Here is a 22,610-nt window from a genome sequence, read left to right as displayed (position 1 = left end):
AGCCCCTCCCGCTGCTCCTCCGAAAGGCCCTTCGCCTGAAACAGGCGGTTGGGCGCGCTTCCTAGGAAAGTGCGTTTTCAGAGATTTCAGAGAGGAAGACATGTCAGTGGTGAGAGAATCACCCATCAGCTGCCCCCCACGCGATGGAGCCTGCAACCTGGCCTGGGCCCTGACCTCGGGTCAGAGGTGAACCCTGAGCCCATGGGCCTCGCTCTCCGGTCACCCCCCAGCGAGCACCTGCGGGTCCGGAGGAGCCAGGAGCCCTGCGGGCGGCAGGCGGGAGGGTGGGAGGACGGAGGAGCCAGGAGCCGGCCCCGCCTCACCGGGGCCACGCCCGCCGGCCGGGAAGGACCGCACGCCGGAGCCCCGGGTTTGCATTTGGAACATTTATTTCAGGAAATACATTCCCAGCACTTTGTCATTTTTACAAAAAGACGGATTCTCAGGAGGCACCTAGCGAAGGCCACTGTGGAGCGTCCGGGCGGGAGGGCGGGAGGGCTGGCTGGGCGGGAGGGGGAGCGGAGGCGGCCGGGGCTGCGGGCCCCGGGCTGGAGGCCGGCCGGCGGGCGGGGCCCCGGGGCGGCGCCCCACGTCCCGCCCTGACACCGGACACGGCCTTCAACATCGTGGTTTTTGGCAAAAACATGGCAAGTCGGCAAGTAAACGGTTTCACCGAGGGGCCCTCCTCCGGTGGGCGGGGAGCAGACGCGGAGGCGCGCACCCCGGGGCCCGCGGGCAGCCGGGGTCTGTCTGCACCCCACTTCCCCGCTGCACCCCGGGTCTGCAGGCGGCCCCGCTGGTCCCCATAGGGAGGCTGAGGGGGCGGGGGTCACTGCCCGGGCTGATGGGACATCCGGCCGTTCCCCTGGGGCGGGGGGGGGGGGCAGGCCCCGGCACACGCAGGGCAACAGGAAGTCAAGGCCTCCCACCTGCCAGCCGGCAAGAGCGTGGCCAGGGCGCTGAGCGGGCATTGGGTGGCCTGGCATTCATGAACCAGAGCATCCGGGCACACAGCTGTCCAGAGAGACAGGCCTCAGCGCCCCTGCCCCGTCACAGGCCGGGGGGCGGGGACCAAGGCCATGGGGCCCCTGAACGGCCAGCCCCGGCCCAGAGGCCCCTCCCTGGGCACCGGCCACTTCCTCACTCCACTTCCACTGGACTCACTCTCTGACCTTCCTAAAACGGGGATGGGGGGGGGGGATCTTTTCTTCCTTTGAACCCTCAACCAGAGCCCAGCCGGAGGGGGACGGCGGGGCGCCACAGGGCGACGAAGACACCCCTCCCCTCCGGCCCAGCTCCGTTCCCGTCGGAGGGACGCGGGCTGCGGGTTCGAGGGGGCGGGAATAAAGGCACTTCCTGCTCCAGGGCGGGCCGCAGGCGGGCGGGTGGGAGGACGGGCGGCAGCCGGCGGGCTCGCCACGTCTAAGCAATTGGCAACTGGCATCTCATGGAGTTAATGGTCTCCCCGCGGGGGGCGGGGACGGGTTGGGGGGCTGAGTGATGTGGTCTGAGTGATGCCCACGCCCTGGGAGAGGGCGGAGGCAGGAAGGGGGTCCGGGTCCCCCGGGGGCTCCGTCCCTCCTGGGCCCGCCCCCGGCATGGTCCAGGGGCTGAGACGGCGGGGGCCTGGGGGTGGGGGGACCAAGAGCAAGAGCAGGAGGCCTGGGTCGGGCCTCCTGGACCTCGGGGACGGCCGAGCGCCGGCCCCCCCTCCCCCCCGCCCCCAGGGCTGGGCCGGGAATGGGGTCGTCGGGGCAGGGCGGTCTGTCCGGCATCGTGGGCGGCGGAGAGCGATGCCGGTGAGGGAGGGAGATAAATGAAGGGGGGCTGGGGCTGGAGACGGGCTGGGGGGGGGGGGGTAGGCGCGTCTACATCTCCTGGGCGCCGGGGCCCCCGTCCTCCACGCCGTTGGCCACGTGGCTCTCGTGCAGGCGCTTCACGCGGTACGCCTCGAAGTGGATGCTGCTGGTGATGTCCTTGATGTTCTGCATGTGCGTCCTGCGGGGCGGCCGGGGCAGGTGGGAGGGCGCAGGGCGCAGGGCGGTGCTGGGCCTGCCTCCCGGCCCCCCTCGGCCAGCCTGGACTCCTGCTGCCCTCCCCACCCCACCGCTCCGCTGCCCCCGCCCCGCCCACACCCCATCCGGTCCCCACCCGGGCCTCACCTGATGAGGAGGTCCCGCAGGTAGGCGAACTCACAGTGCATGATGTTCTCCACTGGGGGGAGACGGAGGGCTTAACGCCACGGAGCCCGCCCCACCCCGCCCCCCGCCCCGCCCCAGCAGCTGGGTGCCCAGAGGAGCCGGGCAGACAGGGCAGAGAGGGAGCCCTGGCGCCCACAGGCATGCGGTGCTGTGGGTACGGGGCGACTGACAGGACTGGCTCGGCTCCTGCTCCCCAGAAGGTTCTGGAAGAGCAAGGAGATGGCACGGGAACAGGCCAAGGAACACACGACAGAGTCCCTCCGCCCTCCCTCCGCTTCCTCCTCGGGAAACGGGAGAACCACGGGGTGCAGTGAGCTACCTGGTGCCCTGGTGCCACCCTCCTAAATGCCCGTGGGGGGAGGCACAGTGGGGGGCGCACAGGCATGAGGCACGAGCACAGGGCTTCCCCAGGGGCCCCGGGCACTGCCACCTCAGCACCCCCAGTCCCAGGAGCTGCCCCGAGGCCCCTCCCGTGAGCGGCACCAACCACACAGGCCCAGCGACAGGAAGCCGGCCTTGCTCTTCCCGTCTCCCCTCCAGCTGCCTGCGGGGCCACCAGGGGGCAGCAGAGGCTGTCCATCACCCCGGCGCCCTCCGGCCCCTCCCATGTCCCCACCGCCCTGGTCTCATCTCAGAGGTCCCCCCGCCCACCGGCCCCCAACGCGCCTCCATAAAGAGGCCCGTAAACAGCAAGACCTCAGGAAGGGAGGAGACGGAAGAGGGGGGCCAGGACAGGGCAGAGGCTGCTGAGAGGGACAGGGAGGAGCTGAAGATGGCCCCGCCCCAGGGCAGACGTGGAAGACACCCAGCCTGCACCCCCGCCAGCCCCTCCGTGGGCACCCAGAACGGCCACGCGCCTCCGCACCCTCTGCCAGCCTCTCCGGCAGCAGCCAGGGCGGGCGGCCCGGTGCGTCCCAGCGCCGGACAGGGTGTGGCCTCTACGAGGGGCAGACACGGCCACAGGGCGGCGCCAAAGGACCGAGTGGGGACCCTGTGAGGACCCTTCCCGCCCGCCTTCCTCCCTGGTGCTCAGAGGTCCCGGGGGGCCGGCTCCCCCGCCTTGTCTCCCCCGTGAGCCCATCTGGTGGCGGCAGGGGCAGCACGGGGGGGGGGGGGGGTTGGGGGGGGCGGGGGCGCTGGGGTGGGGGCGGGGGTGGGGGGGCAGCTCTGGGGGGTGGGGGGGGTGGTGGAGGCGGCTTTGCTTTGCTCTGTCCGGGCCCACGCACAGCGGGCCGTACCTTCGATGGTGCCCCACTTAGTTTTCCGGCCGAGGATCCGCTTCCCGTTGACCTGGTACTCGTGGTCGCTGCCCACCACGGCGAACGGGATCATCTCCTGGGGGCGGGGGCGGTCACACATAGGCCTGGGAGGAGCTGCCCGGGGCCCACAGCCCAGGGGCGTCCTCAGGGCTCCCCCCACCCCCCCCCGTTTCCCTCAGACCCGGAGGCAGGAGCCCCCCCCCCCCCCCCCGTTCCCTCAGACCCGGAGGCAGGACCCCGCCCCCCCAGCCGCGGCACAGCGCCCGGTGCCACACACCCGGAACTTCTCGTTCACCAGCCGGTCCTCAGCGTCCTCGTCGAACTCCTTCTGGGGGTACACGTCGATGCCGTTGGACAGCAGGTCGGCGGTGATCTGGGGGTTCAGGGGGAGAGATGGGGCACCGCCGCGTGGCAAGCCGGCCCTGCCACGACCACAGTGTCTGCAGTTGCCATGACCTCGGAGTGGAGGAGGGGCAGCCGCAGGCCGCCGGCCAGGAGACCGGTGGCTGCCCGAGGGGGGACAGGGCGGGGGGACGAGGGGAGCCCTACCCGCTGCTTGAAGTAGACCCTTTCCTCCAGGGTCAGCGTGTCGGCCTTGGCGATGACGGGCACGATGTTGACCACTTTGCTCAGGCGCTTCATGAACTCGATGTCCAGGGGCCTGAGGCTGGAAGGGAACGGCGGGTGGGAGTGAGGTCCGAGGACCCGCGATGGGAGGGAGGGAGGGAGGGTCGGTCACTGCCTCCGCCTGAGAGAGCCCGGGCAGCGTCCCAGCCCCGGGCCTGGCCCCGCCCCGCCCCGCCCCGCCCCGGCCCCCGCCCGGCCCAGCGCCCCGCGTACGAGTGGCCGGTGGCGGGGATGAAGTACAGGCAGCAGTGCACACGCGTGTCCGGGATGCGCTTCTTGCGGTTGATGTTCACCTCCTCCTGCAGGTACTTCTCGTACTGGTCATTGATGAACTTCATGATGGGCTGCCAGCTGCGGGGGACCCGGGGGGTCAGTCTCAGGCTCCGCCCGCCCAGCTCGGCAGCTCCCCGGTCCCCTCGGCAGGCCCCCACTCCCACGGCCCCTCTTTCCGAGCAGGGACCACAGCCTCATCTCAGCCCTGGCTCAGGCGGTGGGGAAGGGCAGAGCCGGGGCCGGGGGTCAGCAGCTGGAGGCCCCGCCCCCGTGGGCCCGCCCCTCACCAGTTCTCGTTGTTGATGTGGTCCCCGAAGCCCGGCGTGTCGATGACCGTGAGCTTCATTCGGACGCCCTTCTCCTCGATGTCTGCGGACACAGCACAGGCTGAGCGGCCGCCCGCCAGCCTGCCCCAGCGAGGCCCACGGGGCGCCCCGGGGACCCGTGATGACACCCAGGCTGCACCGGCGACACGAGGGCCTGGAGGCCCCGCCTGCGGCTCTGGGGGTAACTGAGCTGCGAGCCGGGCCTGACGGGCCCTGAGAGCCGAGTTAAGGAGCAGAGGAATGCCACAGGGCCGGCTGGTGCGGGGCCCGGGGCCGGCCGGTGCGGGGCCCGGGGCCGCCCGCTCCCCCGCTCACCGTGCGTGATGGACTTGATCTCGATGGTCTTGGGGATGCGCTCCTCTGTGCAGGGCGGCTGCACGGACTTCCGGCTGATCTTGGACTTGAAGAGCGTGTTGATCAGGGTGGACTTCCCCAAGCCGCTCTGCCCTGCGGGAGAACGGCCGGCGGCGGCGGCATCCGGTCAGGGGGTCACCCAGCACCCCTCGGGGGGGCAAGCCAGGCCGTGGCTGGACGCCCGCCTCTGACCACAGGGTGCACCCTCCCCTGCGGGGCCCAGCTCCCTCCCGAGAGGGCGGAGACGCAGAGCAGGTGGGGTTCAGAGGAAAACCTCCCAGCCCCGCCCAGGACAGGGACAGAGGGCGGTCTGTGTGCCGGCCCCGCCCCGCCCCCGCCCTGGGCTGTGGTCCACCCGGGGCGGGCTCCGGCCTCCGGCTCAGCCCACAGCCACGACCGCCAGCCTCGGCAAAAGGTCACCGGTCACTGCTTCCTGGTGCCGAAGGCCCGGCCTGCTGGTGTGGGGTCAGCCCCGCGGGACTGAAGGCCAGGGTTCGAGTGGGAGCCAGGGGACACTGCCAGCCTGATCGCCCCTAACTGCCCCCCGCCAGCCTGGTCACTCCTAACTGCCCCCTCTCTCCCCCGCTGGCCTGGTCATCCCTTAGGGCCCCCCTGCTGGCCTGGTCACTCCTAACTGCCTCCTTTGCTGGCCTGGCTGTCCTATGCAGCCTGCTAACCCGGGGAGGTCGCTGTTCAGAGCCTGTCTGCTCCCCTGGGGATGAGGGGGATGAGGGCCTGGGGATGAGGGGGATGAGGGCCTGGGGATGGGGCCCGGGGATGAGGGCCCGGGGAGGAGGGGGAGAAGGGGCCTGGGGCTGAGGGGGATGAGGGCCCAGGGAGGAGGGGGAGGAGGGGCCTGGGGATGAGGGGGATGAGGGCCCAGGGATGAGGAGCCCGGGGATGAGGGGGATGAGGGCCGGGGACTCACCGACCACCATGATGTTGAACTCGAAGCCCTGCTTCATGGCCTTGCGGCGCATCTGCTCCAGGATGGAGTCGATGCCCACGTAGCCGAAGTCCGCGGGCGCCTTCTCACTCCGCGGCCCCGGCGCCGGCTTCAGCCCGGCGTCTCGGGGGGTGTCAGCCATGTCGCCAGCGCCGCCAGGAGCTGCCTCGGGGGCTGCGGGGAGGGGGCAGAGCGTCAGGGGTGGCAGGTCACCCGCGGGCAGCTCCAGCCGCCGGCTCCATTTCTCAGATGAGAAACTGAGGCTCAGCTGCGTAGAGACCCCGAGGAGAGCCTGGCCCCAAAGCCCTCACATGCCCTGTGAATGGCGCCCAGGGTGGCAGCCACACGGGAGGCCTGGCCCACGGGCGCCACCCGGACCCTCGGCCCTCTCCCCTCTGCCCGCCGCCCGCCCGCCCGCTCATCCCCTGAGTCATCCCAGACGGGAGCCCAGGTGGCCTCCGTCCCGCCCCCACCGGACCGGCCTCGGCCCTGGTCCAGCCGCTGGCGGGAGAGGGCAGCCTCGTGGGGATGGAGGGACCAGGTCCGCCCGCCACACCTGGGGGTGCACATCCGGTGCCTGACAGCCCTCCCCCCCGCCCAGCCCCGGCCGCCCCCGGACTGGACCCCGGGGCCACCCCCTCTCTGAGCCCAGCACCGAGCGCCCGCCCGGCCAGGAGGTCCTGCGTCCGGGGCAGTGGCCAGGCGGCAGGTGGGGCTGGGCTTCTCTAACTCCCGCTCTGCAGTCAGACCTCCCTCCCCACGGCCCCCGCCCCCACCTGCCGGGCCAGCGGCTGGGGGTGCCCCCTGGGGACGTGGGGTACACCGTCTAGTCTGGGTTCCCCACCAGGTCTGTGTCTAGTGCGCCCCCCGCTTCCTCAGCCAGCCCCCCGTGCCCCTGTGGCCTCTGCCAGCAGCCCCAGCCACACCCTCCGGCCACCCCCGGCCCCGGATGGGTGCCAGGCCAGTGCCCAGGACGGGTGCCAGGCTTGTGCCCAGATTTCCGTAAACTGAGTTCCCACTTCCCGGTGCAGTGACCAGCTCTACCCCACGCGGCCACCCTCAGCGGCCCCCTCCCCTGCAGGGGACGCCCACAGCAGATGCCCACAGCGGGGCGAGACGGGACTGGGAGCTGAGGTCAGGGCCGGCCCAGCCCCCGCACCGGCTGCACCGGCCACAAGGCAGGAGGGTGGCGGGGCCACAGGCGGCCGATCCCAGGATCCCAGGACCGGGCTGTGGCGGTGTATCTAGGGGTCAGGCTCCACAAAAAGCCCCACTTCCGGGGCTGAGGGGTGAGGAGGCAGCACGAGGCTAGGAAAAGCCAGGAGCCTCGGGGTCCTGGCTGCCCCAGCCCAGGCCAGGGGGGCCTGAGGGGGCAGGAGGGGAGGGAGACTCAGCCCTGGCCAGGCCCTCCTCCTGCCACCGGCCCCCGCACCTTTAACAAACAAAGACAGAGCTGCTGGGGCCCCCGTGGCTTCGGGGCCGCCGCCTGGAGACAGCAGCAGCCCGATGGGCGCCCCGCCCCCACCCCGCCCACGTGACTGGAAATTGCTTCCATCTGTCTGCGGGTCTGGAGCCGCTCTCCACCCTCCCCCCACGTCCCTCCCCTCCCCCTCCCTGCAGCACTGGGGCGGGCGGGGTGGGGGGATGGGGCTCGAACCCGGGCTTCCCAGCACGTCCCCGGAGCAGGGCTCCTGTCAGCCCATCAAAGGCCCCCAGTCCACGAGAATGAGAACCCAGCACACCCCCGCCCCCGCCCCCGCCCGCTGGCGGAGTGGGAGCACAGCAGCTGCTGTGCAGGGGGGTCCGTCCTGCTCCTGGGGAGCCCCGAGCGGCCCCTCGGTTCTGCCCACCCCATGGCCTGCCTGCGCAGGGACAGAGGGCTCCTCCGCCTCCCGCCTCGGGGCAAACGGCGGGATCTGCCCGGGCCCGGCGGGCAGGAGGGGAGCGCAGCAGGCAGACGGCCCAGACCCGCTGGCCCCAGCCTTTCCTTCAGCCACGAAAAGCCCGCTGCCCCGCTGTCCAATATGGTGGCCACATGGAGGTTTTCAAAGAATCGTGGTTAACTGCACACGACATAAAACTTACCCTGAGCCGACTGGCCCGGGCACGTTCCCATGGTGGTGCAGCCGGCTCCACCACCATCTCCTGAACCTTCTCCTCTTCCCAAACCGAAACTGTGTCCCCATTACACACACACCCCCCCCCCCACGCCCTGTCCACAGGCTGCGATGAGGCTGAAGGAAGACGGTGGCAGCACAGGGGAGCGGGAGCCCACGGACTCACCTCTCACCACCCAGAACACCGGACAGAGGCCCGGCAGTCCCTTCCCTAAGAAACAGCCTGGCAAACAGTCCAAGACTCGTGTGCGTGTCACAAACCCTTTTAAAAAGCTGTCAAAGGACTCCCCCCCTCAAAGCAATAGGTACATCCAGGGGACACCCACCAATCGATTTGGGCAATTTGGGGGGTGGGGTGGTCACCAAAGAACCCCTACGTCCGAGGATCTCAATTGAAAAAAAAAACTTAGTCTAATGTAAGGTGACCCGATTTTTATCGGAACTTTTTAAAAATGCCATGGGACAAATTGTTAAAAATCGGGACTGTCCCGGTCTGGTCACCTTAGGGGGACTTAGTACTTATGTGCATCGTCTCTTCACTGAACTTTTATCAACACCAAAGAAGGTCAGGGCTCTGTGGCCAGGGAAGGTGAGGAAAAGTTTAAAATGAGCAAATGTGGACAATTCATCAGAGAAGCAAGGGGAAGTGAGGGAGACCAGAGGCGGGAGAGGGGGCTTGGTATCTGGGGGTGGGCGGAGCCGCTGAAGATGGGCGGATCTTGTGAAGTGGGCGGGGCTGAGGCGATGGGAGGGGCTTAGGGTAGGTGAAGCCGAGGTGGTGGGCGGGGCTGCTGGGGCGGAGCTGCAGTGGTAGGAGGGGCTTTGGGTGGGCGGTGCCTATGGTGGGCGGGGCTGCAGCGACAGGAGGGGCTTCGGGGTAGGCGGAGCCGCTGAAGTGGGCGGGGCCAAGAAGGTGGACGGCGCTGGTGTGGGGGGGCTTCTGGGTGGACGGAGTTGCTGGTCATGGCTGAGGCAGTGGGCGGAGTCGAGGTGGTGGGCGTGGCTGCTGGGGCGGGAGGGGCTTCTGGGTGGCGGGGCCGCTGACGTGGGCGGGGCTGAGGTGGTGGGCGGGCCGCGGGGTGAGTGGGCCCGGCGGCGCGGCTTTGAACAGAGGACCTTTTCCCGCGTCCCCCATGAACCCACCCCGGCCTCCACAAACGCCTCGTAACTGTCACCGGGGAACTTCCTGTTCCTTCCAAAGATGCAAACACTGAACACAAACGGCCAAGTTTTGCAAACGGCGCCGTGGGATCCAGGGCTGGGTTTTAACGGCGCGCAGGGCCCGTTTAACGCGATAAGTCACTCAAATCGAATTACACTTCACACGTTGTCCGGGCAGGAAACGTCTCATCGCAGCCCGGCCAGGCGCGGGTGCCAGAAACCTGGGCCGGGCCTGCAGCCCTGCTCAGAGTCCGACCCAGAGTCCGGCAAAAGTGCTCCGGGACGGCGGGCCTGCCCCTCCGAGGCCGAGCCTCCCCACCCCTCCGCCTGCCCTTTCCGAGAGGAAATCCGACCCCAAGCCGCCGGCGCAGGGTCGCCGCGGGTGGGACGGCGCAGGAGTCAGTCTCCCACGCCCCGTGCCCCCGCAGGCCCGGGGAGGGGACACAGGGCGGCTGCCTCCCCGCCCCAGGCCTCCGATCATTCAGGGGCCAGGCCCCCGCAGTGGAGGCCCCCCTCCCACTGCCCGCCCGCTCCCCCTCCGCGGCTCTCACAAACCCTCAGAGCCAGCCTCCCCGCCGTTGTCCGGGCAGGAATCTCAAGAAGGTCCTCACTGCTGCCAACGCGGTCTCAATGGCCCGGCGGGAGAGGGGGCTTGGAGCCCGGCCAGCCCCCGCCCCCTGCTCCTTCGTTCGCAGCGGAGGCCCTGGGCCCGGGCCCGAGACATCCATCTCCGGCAGAGCAGGCTCCAACCTGCCCGTCCCCGCTCGCTGCTGAGCGAGGAGTTTCCGTGCGGCTCCAGCCCGACTTCTCATTCCGTGTCCCAGGGCCCACGCCCCGCGCAGGACCCGGGACCGTGCCCCAGGCTCCTCCCGGCCCAGGGAACCTTCCAGCAAGACGGGCCCCGAACCCAGAGCCAACCCGGAACCCAGCCCGGCCGCCCACGGAGCCCGAGGGCCCGCCAGCCGCGGAGATGCCGTTAGTTAGTTCTTGGCAAAAGCGCGCAGAGTTAGAAAGAACAAGGGGCCCTCCCCCGCGAGGGGGGACAGCGGCCATTTGTCACCCCGTTTGTCACCGGGTGGAATGTCCTCTTATCGGGGATGGCCCCCTCCTATCAGCAGCTGTCAGCGGATGCTCACCAGAGCTGTCCGGCTGGGCACCAGGCTCTGCCTCCCCAGCAGATGAGTCATCCGAGCTGACCGAGGGGTCCGGCCCCTGGGGGGCACCAGGGCACCCCTCCAGCTGAGCAGAAAGGAGCTCTAACGCGAGAACAGGGAGCGCTTTCCTCCTGGGCAGGTCTCAGGCCCCCCCTCAGGCTCCCCGAGCCCAGAAAGGCGGGGGGGGGGGGGAGGCTGAAGCCAGGGCAGAAAGGGGGGGCAGGAGCAGAGGGCACCTCCTATCTCAGCTGAGGGATGGGGAGCGGTCAGCACCGCATTTAGCCAATGGGGTCATCCACCCACTGGCCGCGCCCCCTCTGGCCTGGGGCGGAGGCTGGGGGGGCTGGGCCGGCTCGGTCATCTCCTCTCCCCACCCCGCGGCTCCGGGTGGACGGCCCGCCGGCCTGCACAGACCCTGCACGCCGGGAGACCCCACTGCTCACACCCCAGCCCCCGCCACCCGACTCCCACGGCCACTCGGCCCTGGACAAGGCAGAGGAAGGGCCTGAGACGAGGGCACACCCCGAGGCGCTGCCGTTCACGGCTTCAAGCTCGCTCCGCAGTGCGGGCCGGCCGCCGGCCTGGCCCGGAGTCCCAGCACCCGTGTTCCGGCCCCCCTGCCCCCCGCTCGGGACAGACATGTCTGCCTCTGAGCACTGCTGGGCCGCGGGCAGGGGCCGACCTGGAGGGACGCCGGTGTGACTGCTCTTCCCGCCGGCACCGCAGGGAGCTTGAAACACCTCAGGAGACAGAGCTGGGGTCTGAGGAGCAAGGCACAAGGGGTCACCGCACCCCGATCTGGAGCGTGAGGCCCTGCCCCCAGCCTCCTCGCCGCCTCCGGGCAGCCCCGCCCGCCCCCTGGCTGCCGGATCCTCCAGGAACCGGGCCTGTCCCCTGGGCCCAAATGCCAAGCTCCGTCCAGGACTGGACACCCGTGCCGGGCGGACAGTCCCGAGGCCCCGCTGGCTCAGCCGAGACGCCCCGTGGGGCCAGGCCCTCTGCCCAGTCCTGGGTGTCCCAGCCGTCCCGGGAGCTGCCCGGGGCTCCCAGGTGCTACCCTGCAGCCGCCCCTCGACTCTCGCCCCAAACGGCCCCGTACAGCTGGGACCTGGGGGCCCGGCCCCACGCCACCGCCCGCCGCCCCAAGGGCAGCCGGTCTCTCACTCCCGCTCCGAACCCGGACCAGCGACGCGCCGGGAAGGTGCTGCTGGCTGAATGAGTGGGAGCTCCCTGCCCTGTCCTCCGCCCTCCTCTCCCCGGAGCGACCGGGGCCCGGCCGCTGCCCGCTGCCCGCTGCCCGCTGCCCCGGCCCCGCGGTCAGCGCTGGCCGCATCCTTTCCCACGGGCTCCCGGTCAGCGTGGCCGCCTGTGAATGAGACACTAACCGTTTCCGGTCTCCATCCTCCTGGAGCCTCAGCGGGAGGAGGAAGGACAGCGCCTGCCCATTCAGAAGATTCAGCTCAGGAAATGGCCAGCGGGGGCGGGGGCACCCACTGGGGAGGGGATGTGGGCGGAGACGGGCCAGCCTACGATGGCGCCCTAACCCCACGCCCATCTCCACCGTCCTGGCTGGGGCCCGGGGGGCTCTCCCAGGGGCACAGCGGAGGCTTACCAGGTGGGGTGGGCAGGGTAGGGCAGGGCTGGGGGGCAGGAGGCTCCGTTGAGAAGGCCTCCACCCACCCTGATTCTGCCTCTCTGCCAGGCTGCTCCCAGGCTGCACACACACCCCCCGCCCCCGACCCACAGCAAGAGGGGGTCCCCAGCGTGGAGGGGCCAGGAGTCCCGGAAGAAATGGCCCTGAGAGCTAGTATCTGGGAGCCAGACTTTGCCTGGTGCCCATTCATTTGCTGCTGGGCACAGCTGGTGTCCACACCACCAGCCAAGCTCAGAGGCTGGGCACCGGCAGAGAGGGGTCAGTAACAACCAGAGGCTTCCGCATGGACAGGCCTCGTCCCGGCTGCCAGGGGGTCAGCCCAGCCCCGAAGATACGGGACCGGCGAGGCCCCGGAGGGCTGGCCAGTGACAGCGGGTCACCGTTGACGAGCGCTCACACTGCTCTGCCTCACGGCGCCGTCCCCACGCCTTCACACCCTTCCCTACTCCTCACTTCCTGCCCGGCCGCCGGGCCGGGGGTTCGATCCCGGGCAGGGCACACGCAAGCCTCAGCCACGGACCCATCAATGAGGGAACGACACCTCCCCGTCCGTCCGTCCCTCTCACCCTCCCTCCATCTGCAGTCTTCGTTTTTAGGGAGCCTACGTTTCCTGCCTAATGAGCTGCCGCTTTTGAAACCAGACCAAAATGGCTGCAGGAGCCAATAGGCCTCACACCAGGGGCGGGAGTTACCCTTGGGAGTCCTGACACAGGGTGCCCCTCCGAGTGCTGGGACCCGGGGCGCCCTCCCCTCCCCACAGAAACACCCAACCCGCCCTGCACCCTCCGCTCCCTCCGCTCCCGGAGACCTACTGTGGGTGGGAAATGCCGGCGTCCTCGGCAGCTCCCGCACCAGCCAGACCCTGCACCCCGCAGAGTGGGAGCGGCCCCTCGGGCCCCCAGCTGCTCTGGAGGAGGCGCATTCATATGGTAATCTCCGCCGGGATGTGCCCCGCAGTAGCCCAGCCCGAGGGAGGGGGAGGGGGGGAGGGGCCTGGCCTGGCCGGACGGCTGGCCGCCTTCCCACCACAGGACCGCGCCAAGTGGGCCCTTCCCGGGGTGCCGGCGTGGACTCGAGGGACAGCCCGGGAGGCCCGGCCCGGGAGGGACGGCCCGGGAGGGACGGCCTGGGAGGGACAGCCCGGGAGGGACGGCCTGGGAGGCCCGGCCCGGCGGCTGGGGCCCAGGCCCCAGATGTGGTGAGGGCTGGGCTCTCGTGGTCTAAGATGACAGCGGACAGGCCTTTGTTGTAAGGCTTAAGCTCCGTGTGTGATGCCCGGAATGGCCTGGAACAGGCCGAGCTGGGAGGCCGTGGGCCGCCCCGCCCCCTCCCCGGGTCCCCGAGGCAGAACCCCCCACAGCCACTGTCCCAGGAATCAAACAGTACCATCCTCCCCCCAACACTGCCCCCCAGAGGCCGCTGGGGGAGGGACGGGTCCTCAGGAAAAGCAGCCGCCCCGGCACCAGCTCTCCCCACTTTCCTCCTGGGGGCGGGCAGCCAGCCCCTCCCACTCCCACACCCACTTCCTCTGCAGCCCACTCCCCACCGCCCTCCACTTCCCCTTCTGCCGAGTTCTGGGCCGGGTGCAGGCGAAGGAACTGCGGGTCAGGCCAGGCCCAGCTGCAGACCAAATGGCTCCCGGTGCCTCTCCACCAGCCCCGCCCCGCCCCGCCCCGGCCTGGCTCCATCCTGGGCCACTGAGCCGGCTCTGGGCTCTGGTGAGAAGACAGGACTCTGGCAAACACATGGACGCAGACCCCAGACCCGCTGGGGGAGTGCGAGGCGCTCCCAGCCGCGGGGTCCACAGAGGTGACCCCGGCCGGGGACAGCAGGGCGGGGGGCTGTCAGCTCCTCCAGCAGAGGGGGTGGCACCCTGGACAGCTGTCTGTCTTCCCACTTTTTAGAAGTTGAGAGAGAAGAGGAGAGAAATACAAACATTCATGATGAGAATCCTGGCTCAGCTGCCCCCACTGGGAAGGGAGCCCGCACCCCGGGCATGTGCCCTGGACTGGGAATCAGCCAGCCCTCTTGGGGCCTGGGACGGGGACGGGGCGGGCGTGTTAAAATTGTTTTCCCCATGGAAACCTTCTGACCCATCATCTCCCTCTCTGCCTCAGTTTCCACCCTTGTCCGGGTCCAGCTGGAGACAGGGTTTGAGTGAATGAAATTCCTGGGGACGCAGACTGAGGGGCCCTGGGCATCGAGCCCAGACAGAGTGCGTGGTGGTCAGGCCGGCGCGGGTCCCAGCCTGGCACAGGGGAGGCCGGTCCGAGGCCTGGCCCGCTCGGGCCTCCCCGCTGGCCGAGCGGCTGGACCCGCCCTGCTCCTCTGGGCGCGTGAGCCCCTCACCGCCTCTGAGCCCGATCCGCGGGTCCTGGCCCCGCCCCCGCCCCCGCCCCCGCCCCAGCTACAATGGGGCCGCTGTCCGACCTGTCATTTGTCTCTGGGGCCACGACTGTCACCAGGCAATGGGCAGCTTCTCCTCCGGCCTCGGCAGACAACGGACAAAGACATGGATCCGTCCTCGCTCCCTCGCACCAGGGCGTGTGGTGGGGGGGGGGGAGGGTGGCGGGAGCGACGGGAGGAGAGAGGGTGTCATCTGGTCGGTCCAGTCCCCCAGCCCCGGGGAGAGTGTACTCAGGTCTCAGAGGAAATGCGGCCCCGGCCCTTTCTCTCAAAAAGGGGCTCCGAGGCCCTGGCTGGTGCGGCTCAGTGGAAAGAGCACCGGCCTGCGGACTGAAGGGTCCCAGGTTCCACTCCAGGTCAGGGCACAGGCCCGGGTTGTGGGCTCGATCCCCAGTGGGGGGTGTCCAGGAGGCAGCCGATCCATGATTCTCTCCCTCTCCCTTCCTCTCTGAAATCAATACAAATATTTAAAAAAAAGGGGGGGGGCCTCCGGGGACGCGCCCGTCTTACGAGCCTCCGGGCCGGGCTCACAGGAGCCACGCAGGTGGGGACAAGAGGCACAGCTGCCAGCGGCACCAGGAATTCGTTCAAACATTAACCGGGCAACCGCCTGGGACGCCAGGGCCGGACAGCGATCAATAACAGTCCCCGCGGGTAGCGAAGGACGGACAGACGGACACCAGCACCCCCACCTGGCGCCCCCGGGGACAGGCACTGGGCGGGCGGGAGATAGGAGATAAAGGCCTGGGAGTCACCTTCCCCGGGGACACAGGGACACTCCCGCCCCCGCGCGGTGACCGCCGATGACCGCTCGCTCCGCTGGGCACGCTGGGCCTGGGCACCGGGCAGCGCAGGGCTGGCCGCCCGGGCAGGGACCCCGCGAGGCAGGGGCGACGGGACCGAGCAGGGGCGCCCCCAAGGCCTGGGGACCTGACCGCCTCATGGGGTCACGACTGGCAACCCCACCCCAACCGGGAGCTGGGTTCAAAGTGCAGCGCTGGGTGCTCAGGGCCCACCTACCCCAGAGGGTGCCCCCCACGCCCCACTGCAGGAGAGGGACGAGAAACCTGGGGCACCTGCGGCTCAGCTACCGAACCCCAACCAACACGTTTAGAACCGTATTTAGGCAGAAACAGCGAGGAGGGGGCATGAGCGATGGGCCTCCGTGAGGAGCTGCCCCGTCCCCAGGCCAAGGCCAAGGCCAAGGCCAAGGCCAGCCCCTGCCCCGGGAAGCTGCTCTGTGGCAGGACAGGTGAGGCCAGCCAGGGCACAGGACAGCCGGGGCCCCTGCAGAGCGAGGGCATCAAACCTCCGACTCCCTGCCTGGAAGGACCAGGCCCTCCGGCTGCCCCTCTGAGCCCGCGGGTGTGGTTCCCGGTGGTGAGAAGAGAAAAGAAAGAGGAGGAACCCCCTACCCCCACCCTGCAGCCCAGAGCCAGGCTCCCCACGGCCCCCTCCCCTCCAGGGGAGCAGGCAGGGGGCCCCCAGCGGGGGCAGACCCCCCTCCGGCCTGTCCTTGACCGGCGCCTCCCCGGGCTCCCAGCCTGCACCGGGCTGGCTCACGGCAGCCGGCTCCTGGGCCGCCCCCCTCGGCGGCTCCGGGGGAGGCCTCCTCGGCTCCACGGCGCTGGGAGCAGGCCCCTGCCTGTCCCAGGACCAGCCTGGCACCCAGGAAGCAAATCAAAGCAGGCGCCGGGCGCAGGGAGGCAGGCGTCTGGGTGGAGTCCCGCCCGCCCAGCCGAGGGCCATGACTTCTGCCGGAAGCATCTTTCCAGGCCCCGCAGGAGGGAGCGGGCCTCCGAGTCACCAGCCCTGCCGTCCCCGAGCCCCAGTCCCTGAGCCCCAGTCCTCAAGGAGCCCCCCGTCCTCACAGAGCACCCCCGTCCTCATGGAGCCCCCTATCCTCACGGAGCCCCCATCCTCACGGAGCCCCCCGTCCTCACAGAGCACCCCCGTCCTCACGGAGCCCCCTATCCTCACGGAGCCCCCGTCCTCACGGAGCCCCCCGTCCTCACGGAGCCCCCGTCCTCACGGAGCCCCCCGTCCTCACGGAGCCCCCGTCCTCACGGAGCCCCCGTCCTCACGGAGCCCCCCGTCCTCACGGAGCCCCCGTCCTCAGAGCCCCCGTCCTCACGGAGCCCCCGTCCTCACAGAGCCCCCGTCCTCACGGAGCCCCCGTCCTCACGGAGCCCCCGTCCTCACGGAGCCCCCGTCCTCACGGAGCCCCCCGTCCTCACGGAGCCCCCCGTCCTCACGGAGCCTCCCGTCCTCACGGAGCCCCCGTCCTCACGGAGCCCCCCGTCCTCACGGAGCCCCCGTCCTCACGGAGCCCCCTATCCTCACGGAGCCCCCCGTCCTCACGGAGCCCAGCTGGCACCGGGGGCCGAAGGCCGGGCTGGGGGCGGCGAGGAGAGGGTGGACGGAGCCCCAGGGCAGGAAGGCGATGGCCACACTGCGGACGACCCCGGCCGGGAACCCGGGCGTGGGGCGGACAGAGCCTGCGTGCTCTCCCCGTCAGCACCCTCGTCCTTCTGCCCACGCAGGGCGCGCAGCCAGTGAGGGGGGCGAGTGGGAACCAGCCGGAGACTTGACGTGGGGGGCGCGTCGGATAGCAGCAGCTCAGCCATGGGGGCCTCGGCCTGGTGCCCGCTTCCTAAGAAGCCGGAGACCTCTGACCCGGCAGGAAGCGTGGCCGCTCCGGGCGGGCGGGGGCTCCGCCACCAGGGTCCCGGCTGCCGAAAGCCCTGGGCCCCGCAAAGCGCCTGCGGTGACAACAGGAAGTGGGAGGGCACGGTGGCAGGGGAAGCGGGAGGGGGCGGGGAGGAGGTTGGCCCAGAGGCTGGGCTGCCCAGTGGGTGCACGGTTTCTGCAGTGCAAGCCCTGTGAACCCTGACCTCGGGGAGCTCGGGGCGGGAGCCTGGGCTGCCCGTCCCATCAGAGCAGGGCTCTGTCGCCTCACAGTAGGTCTTCCCCATGTGCCAGCTGGGTGCACAGTAGGCCTTTCCCATGTGCCACTGTCCTGGGCATCACGTGCCAGCCCCAAGGAGCAGCGGCGGACGGAAACAGACAGACAAGCAGACACAGCAGTTCTGCCACGGCACGGGCCTGGCTGGGGGCCACGGGGGCCCAGGAGGGAGGGCGAGGGGTCGGCGACAGAGCAGGTCCCTACAGCGACGTGAGAAAGGTCAGCCACGGCAGAGGCCCCTTCCCCGGCCCCGTCCTCAGCCAAGAGGACCCCAAGGATGCTGCCCCCCAAACGGTTAAACACAGGAGCCCCTCCCATTTCCTGCCGAGGAGCCCCTCAGTTCCCAGGCAAAGCAACAATGAATGAAGCGGGAGCCACAGGCTGCCAGCGGGGAGCGGGGAGCGGGGAGCGGGGAGCGGGGAGCGGACTTCTCCGGCCCCCTGGCTGCCCTCCCCGCAGGAGCCACACCGGATTCCGACCGGGGCGCCGTCTCCGCGGCCACGGCCAGGGCCAGGGCCAGGGCCAGGGCAGCTGCCGGGCGGGCGGGCGGGCGGCACATTTTTCTCGGGCGAAGGAATTCCAAGCTTCTCTCTGGTGAGTGGAGGCGATCCCCAAACCTCCGACAAAAATGCCGGCACCATGTGGGGCGGCGAGGGAGGGGGGAGGAGGGGGAGGCCCGCAGCCCCACGCCGAGCCCGTCCGGGTGCAGCACATGGCACTGCCGAGGGGCACCGGGGCTGGGGAGCACGGGCTGGCGGACTGGACCCTGGGGTTCCCCCAGCCCCTCAGCTCGGCCGGCACGTCCTTCCCCTGCCCAGACACGGAGGGGGACCCCTCCCACCAGGGCCTCCGCGAAGACATGCGTTCCACCCCGCCCCGCCCTCGCCCGCCGCCCCCAGCAACATCGCACACCCCGACCCCCGGGACCCCATCAGCGGCAGCAGGAGCCCCCAGCACCGTGCCGCCGCCGGCATCCGAGTCGGTGGAAGCCGACCCCGGCCGTCCTCAAGCCCTAGGGCTGCCTGTAGGCGGCGGCCAGCTGGCTCCTGCCCCCCCTGCAGGCCAGGGAAGCCCCTTGCAAGAGGGAACTTGACTCCTAGAAAGTCCCGCGGGGAGGACGGCGGCCTCGGCTCCGGCCAAACGTTTACAGACGCCGTGCCGCCCCAGCCCCTTCGCGCCCGGAGACCGGGCGGCCCCGCTCCCCGGCCGGAGCTGTCCCCCGGCGGGGCCCGGGCGGCGGGGGCGGGCGGCTGCTGCCCCGGGGCTGCCCGCGGGCCGGACACCGAGGGGCCCGGCGCGGGTGCGAGGCTGGGAACAAAGGGAGCGGAGCACTCACCCGCGGCCGCGTCGGGCTGCGCTGCTGCTGCCTGCGAGAGCGCCGCCCACCGGGTCACATGGCCCCGAGCCGAGCAGAGGATCAAAGGGGCTTTGTGGCCTCGAACAGGCAGCCTCCCGGGCGGGCGGGCGGGCAGAGGTAGGAGGGCGCCTTCGAGGGAGCGCTCCGAGGGGCAGGCCGGGGCGGGGCGGGCGGCGGGGAGGGGCGGCCCCGCGGCCGCGGATGGCGGGGTTACCCCGGCCGCCGGGGGCCGGTGCGCGGCCGCAGGAGCTCCCGGGAGGAGGGCGAGTGCTCACCTGGAGCCCAGCCGGGCGGGCGGCCCTGCCAGGAGCCGGTGCCTGCAGCCCTGGCCCCGCCCCGGCCCGGCCCTGCTGGGTGCTGGGTGCTGCCAAGAATCTGACATGCCCTTGGGCACCCTCCCTCCCTGCCGCCGCCCCTTGGCCAGGTGCACCCCAGCTGTGCCCGCACCCGGTCCTGACGCCCCCCAGGCCCTGTGACACACCTCGGCTCTCAGGGGCTCCCCGGAACGAGGTCCGGACCCGTGGCCCGAGCTGCTCCAGGCTCCCAGGGTCAGAGCACGGCCAGCCGGCTGCCCCCCACCCCCGCCCCCCAATCGGTGAGGGTGCCGTGGGGGAGGGACCCCGCCAGGGAGAGGAACGGGGACGGGAGGCGGGGCAGGGGCGGGAGGGGGCAGCTCACCCTGAGCTTCTTCCTCCTGGAGCCTCAGCACCCGGATCCCGTCCGGCTGGGCTCCTCCGCCCCTCAGGGCGGGCGGTGAGTCAGCCTCCTCCTCCCTCCCTCCCGCAGGCCCTGCGCGGAACGGAACGGGCCCCTGGGAGGAAGGGCTAGGGGGTCCCAGAGGAGGGAGCGCGGAGCAGCGGCCGGGCAGGGCCTGCATGCAGGGAAGGGCCAGGCCCGCCCCACCCCCCTCCCCCGCCACGACCTTTGACCCGGCGAGTGAGTCACTCCCAGGCCTGGGCGTGGCCAAGCCTCAGGCTGACGCTCCCACAGCAGTTGGGGGAGTTCCCGGGGCTGGTTCGGGGGACCTGCCTGGGGCCAGCCCAGAGTGGCTCCGGGGAGGCAGTGTCAGGGCGGCCGCTGGTCCTCCCTCCCTCCTCCCGGAGGATTCCCGCCGGCCCGGCACCCACAGCCGGGCGCCCAGGCTCCCCCGCCGGCTCCCCCATGTGGCTGGAGAGGGTGGCCCCAGAGCGCCCCACAGGCAGGCTGACTGCGTCCAGGGGTCTGCCCTCCGCGTCTCCAGAAGCCGCTGCTCCCCTGAGGCCACTGGCCCCCCCACCGAGGCGCTGCCCACCTGCTGGCCACCAGCCCCCACGCCCAGGCCTCCCGGAGGATCTGCAGGCTTCCCATCAGGCCTCAGGGCCTTGCTGTCCCCCGTCCAGGCTGGCTGCTGCCGTCGGTCTGGGGCGCCCTGAGCCCGGGCGGCTGCTCACCCCCCAGGCAGAAGCTCGGCGAGCCCGGCCTGTCCGTCACTAAGGCTCCGCGTGAGAACGGTCAGAAAAGGCGCGCGAATTCCCTTTCCCACAGGGCACTGGGCCTAAAGTGATCCCGATTTTCAACTATTTGTCCTGCGTCCCGCGGCGTTTTAAAAAAGTCCAAAAACTTGGAAAGAATCTTCCCAAAAATCGGGACTTTTTTAAAACGCGGCGGGACATCTGGTCACCGTCACAGCCTCAGGGGCCACCATGTGGTCAGCTCGCGTGTCCCCAGCGCCAACACCGAGAGACGGCCACTCCGGCCCTCTCCGGGCCAAGAAGCGTGTTATACGGACGGACGGCACCTCTCACCGGGACCGACAGGGCCCCGAGCGGGCGAGGCCGGGTACCGGCGGCACAGCTCCCGCTGTCAGGGGTGCACGCGGGTCCTCGGCGCCCTCCATGCGGCCGCACACCCAGCCGGCAGCGGTGCAGCCACACAGGCCGTGCGGACACAGCCCCGGGTTGCAGGCTCGATCCCCAGTGTGGGGCGTGCAGGGAGGGGCAGCCGGTCGATGACTCTCTCTCACCGCTCATGTTTCTCTCTCCCTTCTGCTCTGAAATCAATAAAAATGTAAACCAAAAGCCAGAGGGCCTGAGACACAGCGTGAGCCCCGCGCCCCGTCCTGGGACGTGTCACCCCCACGGCAGGCGGCCTCACGCTGCGGGGGGACCAGGCCTGGGACTCGGACGGCACCCAGCTCCCTGCGGAGGCCCTACTGTCCGGAGAGGTCGGAGGGAAACGCGGAGAGAGCGGAGCAGCGATGGTGGAGGGCGGTGGCCGTCCCAGGACTGCCAGCACCGCCGGGCGCTGGGCAAGGCAAGGAGGGGCCGGCCCTGCGACACCTGCCTGAGCCCAGGGACCCCGATCCCAGGCAGGGAGCCCCCAGAACTGGAAGAGCATGCGCTCCTGTTTGAGGCCGGCAGCCCGGCCTGGACACGTGAGCTGGGCTCTGCTGGACAGATGGGGGGACCCCCAGCCCCGGCCGGTCTGCATGGGGTTTCCCAAGCTGTCCGTCTGAGCCGGACCCTCACCCGCATGGGTCCGAGCTGACAGGAGGGGGGAGGGGTCCTGTGGCGTCCCTAACAAGGATGCTGTAGGCCGCTGGCCTGCCCGTGGGCACCCCCGCCCGTCAGTGGTCCGGCGGCAGGGTCCTGGGTTCGGGTTCCCCTCCCTGGGACCCACTGGGAGAGGAGCAGACTGAGGTGTCACCGCCCACACGATGGCCGATGCATCCCCCCCCCCCCCCCCGCGGCAGAGCAGGAGGGGGAGCACTCACACTGCGAGCTCCCTCCCTCCCCTCACACACACTCTCGCACTCACACGGCCCGCACACACCTGTGGAGCCCAGCTCCTCCGTCCCCCCCCCCCCCCCCCGCCAATCTGCCCTCCCACCCCCAAACCTCCCGGGGGGCGGCGACGCTTCCCACCTCACCACAGAGCGCCCCCCTCCCGGGCCTGCGCAGGGGAAGGCCCTGCGGGTCCCAGGCAGGAACCTGCGGGCTCCGGGCAGAGTGCAGCCACACCCCCGGGGAGGAGCCCCCGGCTCCAGGCTGGCAGCCCGGTGCTGGCGCTGCACGTGTGTGCGTGCGTGTGTGTGCATGCGTGTGTGTGTGTGGTGTGTATATGTGTGTGAGTGTGTGTGCATGCGTGTGTGTGTCTGTGTGTGTGGAGGGGTGGGGGGCAGGTGGGGTGCCACGTTTTGCAGAAATCTGCCTTTCTCCTGGTTCCTTTTCAACTGGATGCAGGAGAGCATCTGGGCCCCCCCTCATCTCCACAACAAGCCACGCCGGCCCAGCCCCCTCTTCCCCTCCCCCCCCCCGCCACCCCCCAGCCGCTCCCGCTCCCTCTCCTTCCTCCCTCTCCATCTCCGACAGATGGTCTGCATCTCCTCAGCTCCCACCACCCACTCCCTGCGGAACTCTGCCGTCTGGCTTCTGCCCATCGCCCTGCTGAACCCCAGCTCCTGAAAAACCCCCATCGCCCACACCCAGTGCCACCCACCGACCCCGGGGCAGCATGGGAGACGCACTGACCCCTCCCTCCCCCCTTCCCCCAAGGCAGGAGTGCGGGCACCTCCTCTCCCCTCCTCTCAGCATCTGCACCTCCATCACCGGCTTCAGCCATCACCCCCCCTCCCCCAGCCACCGCTGACACCTCTGGTCCTGACCCCTCCAGCTCAGCCACCTCTCCTCAGCCTTCATCCGGGCCTGCTGCCTCCCAAACCCCATCTAAAACCCCCTCTGCTAGGTCACCGCCTCCAGGAAGCCCTCCGGACGTCCTCCATCAGATAGAACCCCCCTTCCTGTTTAATGGAGCCCCGCAGGGCTGACTTAC

At 70.5% G+C, this 22,610-nt stretch overlaps 1 protein-coding gene across 8 annotated transcripts in view; it reads right to left on the bottom strand.

The window, feature by feature from the left end:
* Positions 1–371: 371 nt before the first annotated feature.
* SEPTIN9 (septin 9) overlaps positions 372–22,610 on the bottom strand; it is a 106,560-nt gene continuing 84,321 nt past the window's right edge. For 6 of the 8 annotated variants that reach the window (XM_045572147.1, XM_045572146.1, XM_036412252.2 and 3 more), the window contains 9 exons: positions 5,969–6,160; positions 5,002–5,133; positions 4,648–4,729; positions 4,301–4,438; positions 4,010–4,127; positions 3,738–3,833; positions 3,440–3,536; positions 2,163–2,214; positions 372–1,998 (listed from right to left, as the gene is read on the bottom strand). In XM_045572147.1, coding sequence (XP_045428103.1) covers positions 1,869–1,998; positions 2,163–2,214; positions 3,440–3,536; positions 3,738–3,833; positions 4,010–4,127; positions 4,301–4,438; positions 4,648–4,729; positions 5,002–5,133; positions 5,969–6,160 — 1,037 coding nt within the window. In that variant the 3' untranslated portion in view covers positions 372–1,868. Of the gene's footprint in view, positions 1,999–2,162; positions 2,215–3,439; positions 3,537–3,737; positions 3,834–4,009; positions 4,128–4,300; positions 4,439–4,647; positions 4,730–5,001; positions 5,134–5,968; positions 6,161–18,779; positions 18,923–19,478; positions 19,669–22,610 lie in introns of those variants that run through there. The other 2 variants (XM_036412255.2, XM_036412256.2) reach the window with 2 other exon arrangements.

Source organism: Pipistrellus kuhlii, unplaced genomic scaffold, assembly GCF_014108245.1.
Source record: "Pipistrellus kuhlii isolate mPipKuh1 unplaced genomic scaffold, mPipKuh1.p scaffold_m20_p_44, whole genome shotgun sequence".
Lineage (NCBI taxonomy): Eukaryota > Metazoa > Chordata > Mammalia > Chiroptera > Vespertilionidae > Pipistrellus > Pipistrellus kuhlii.
This window is presented reverse-complemented; position numbering and strand designations above follow the sequence as displayed.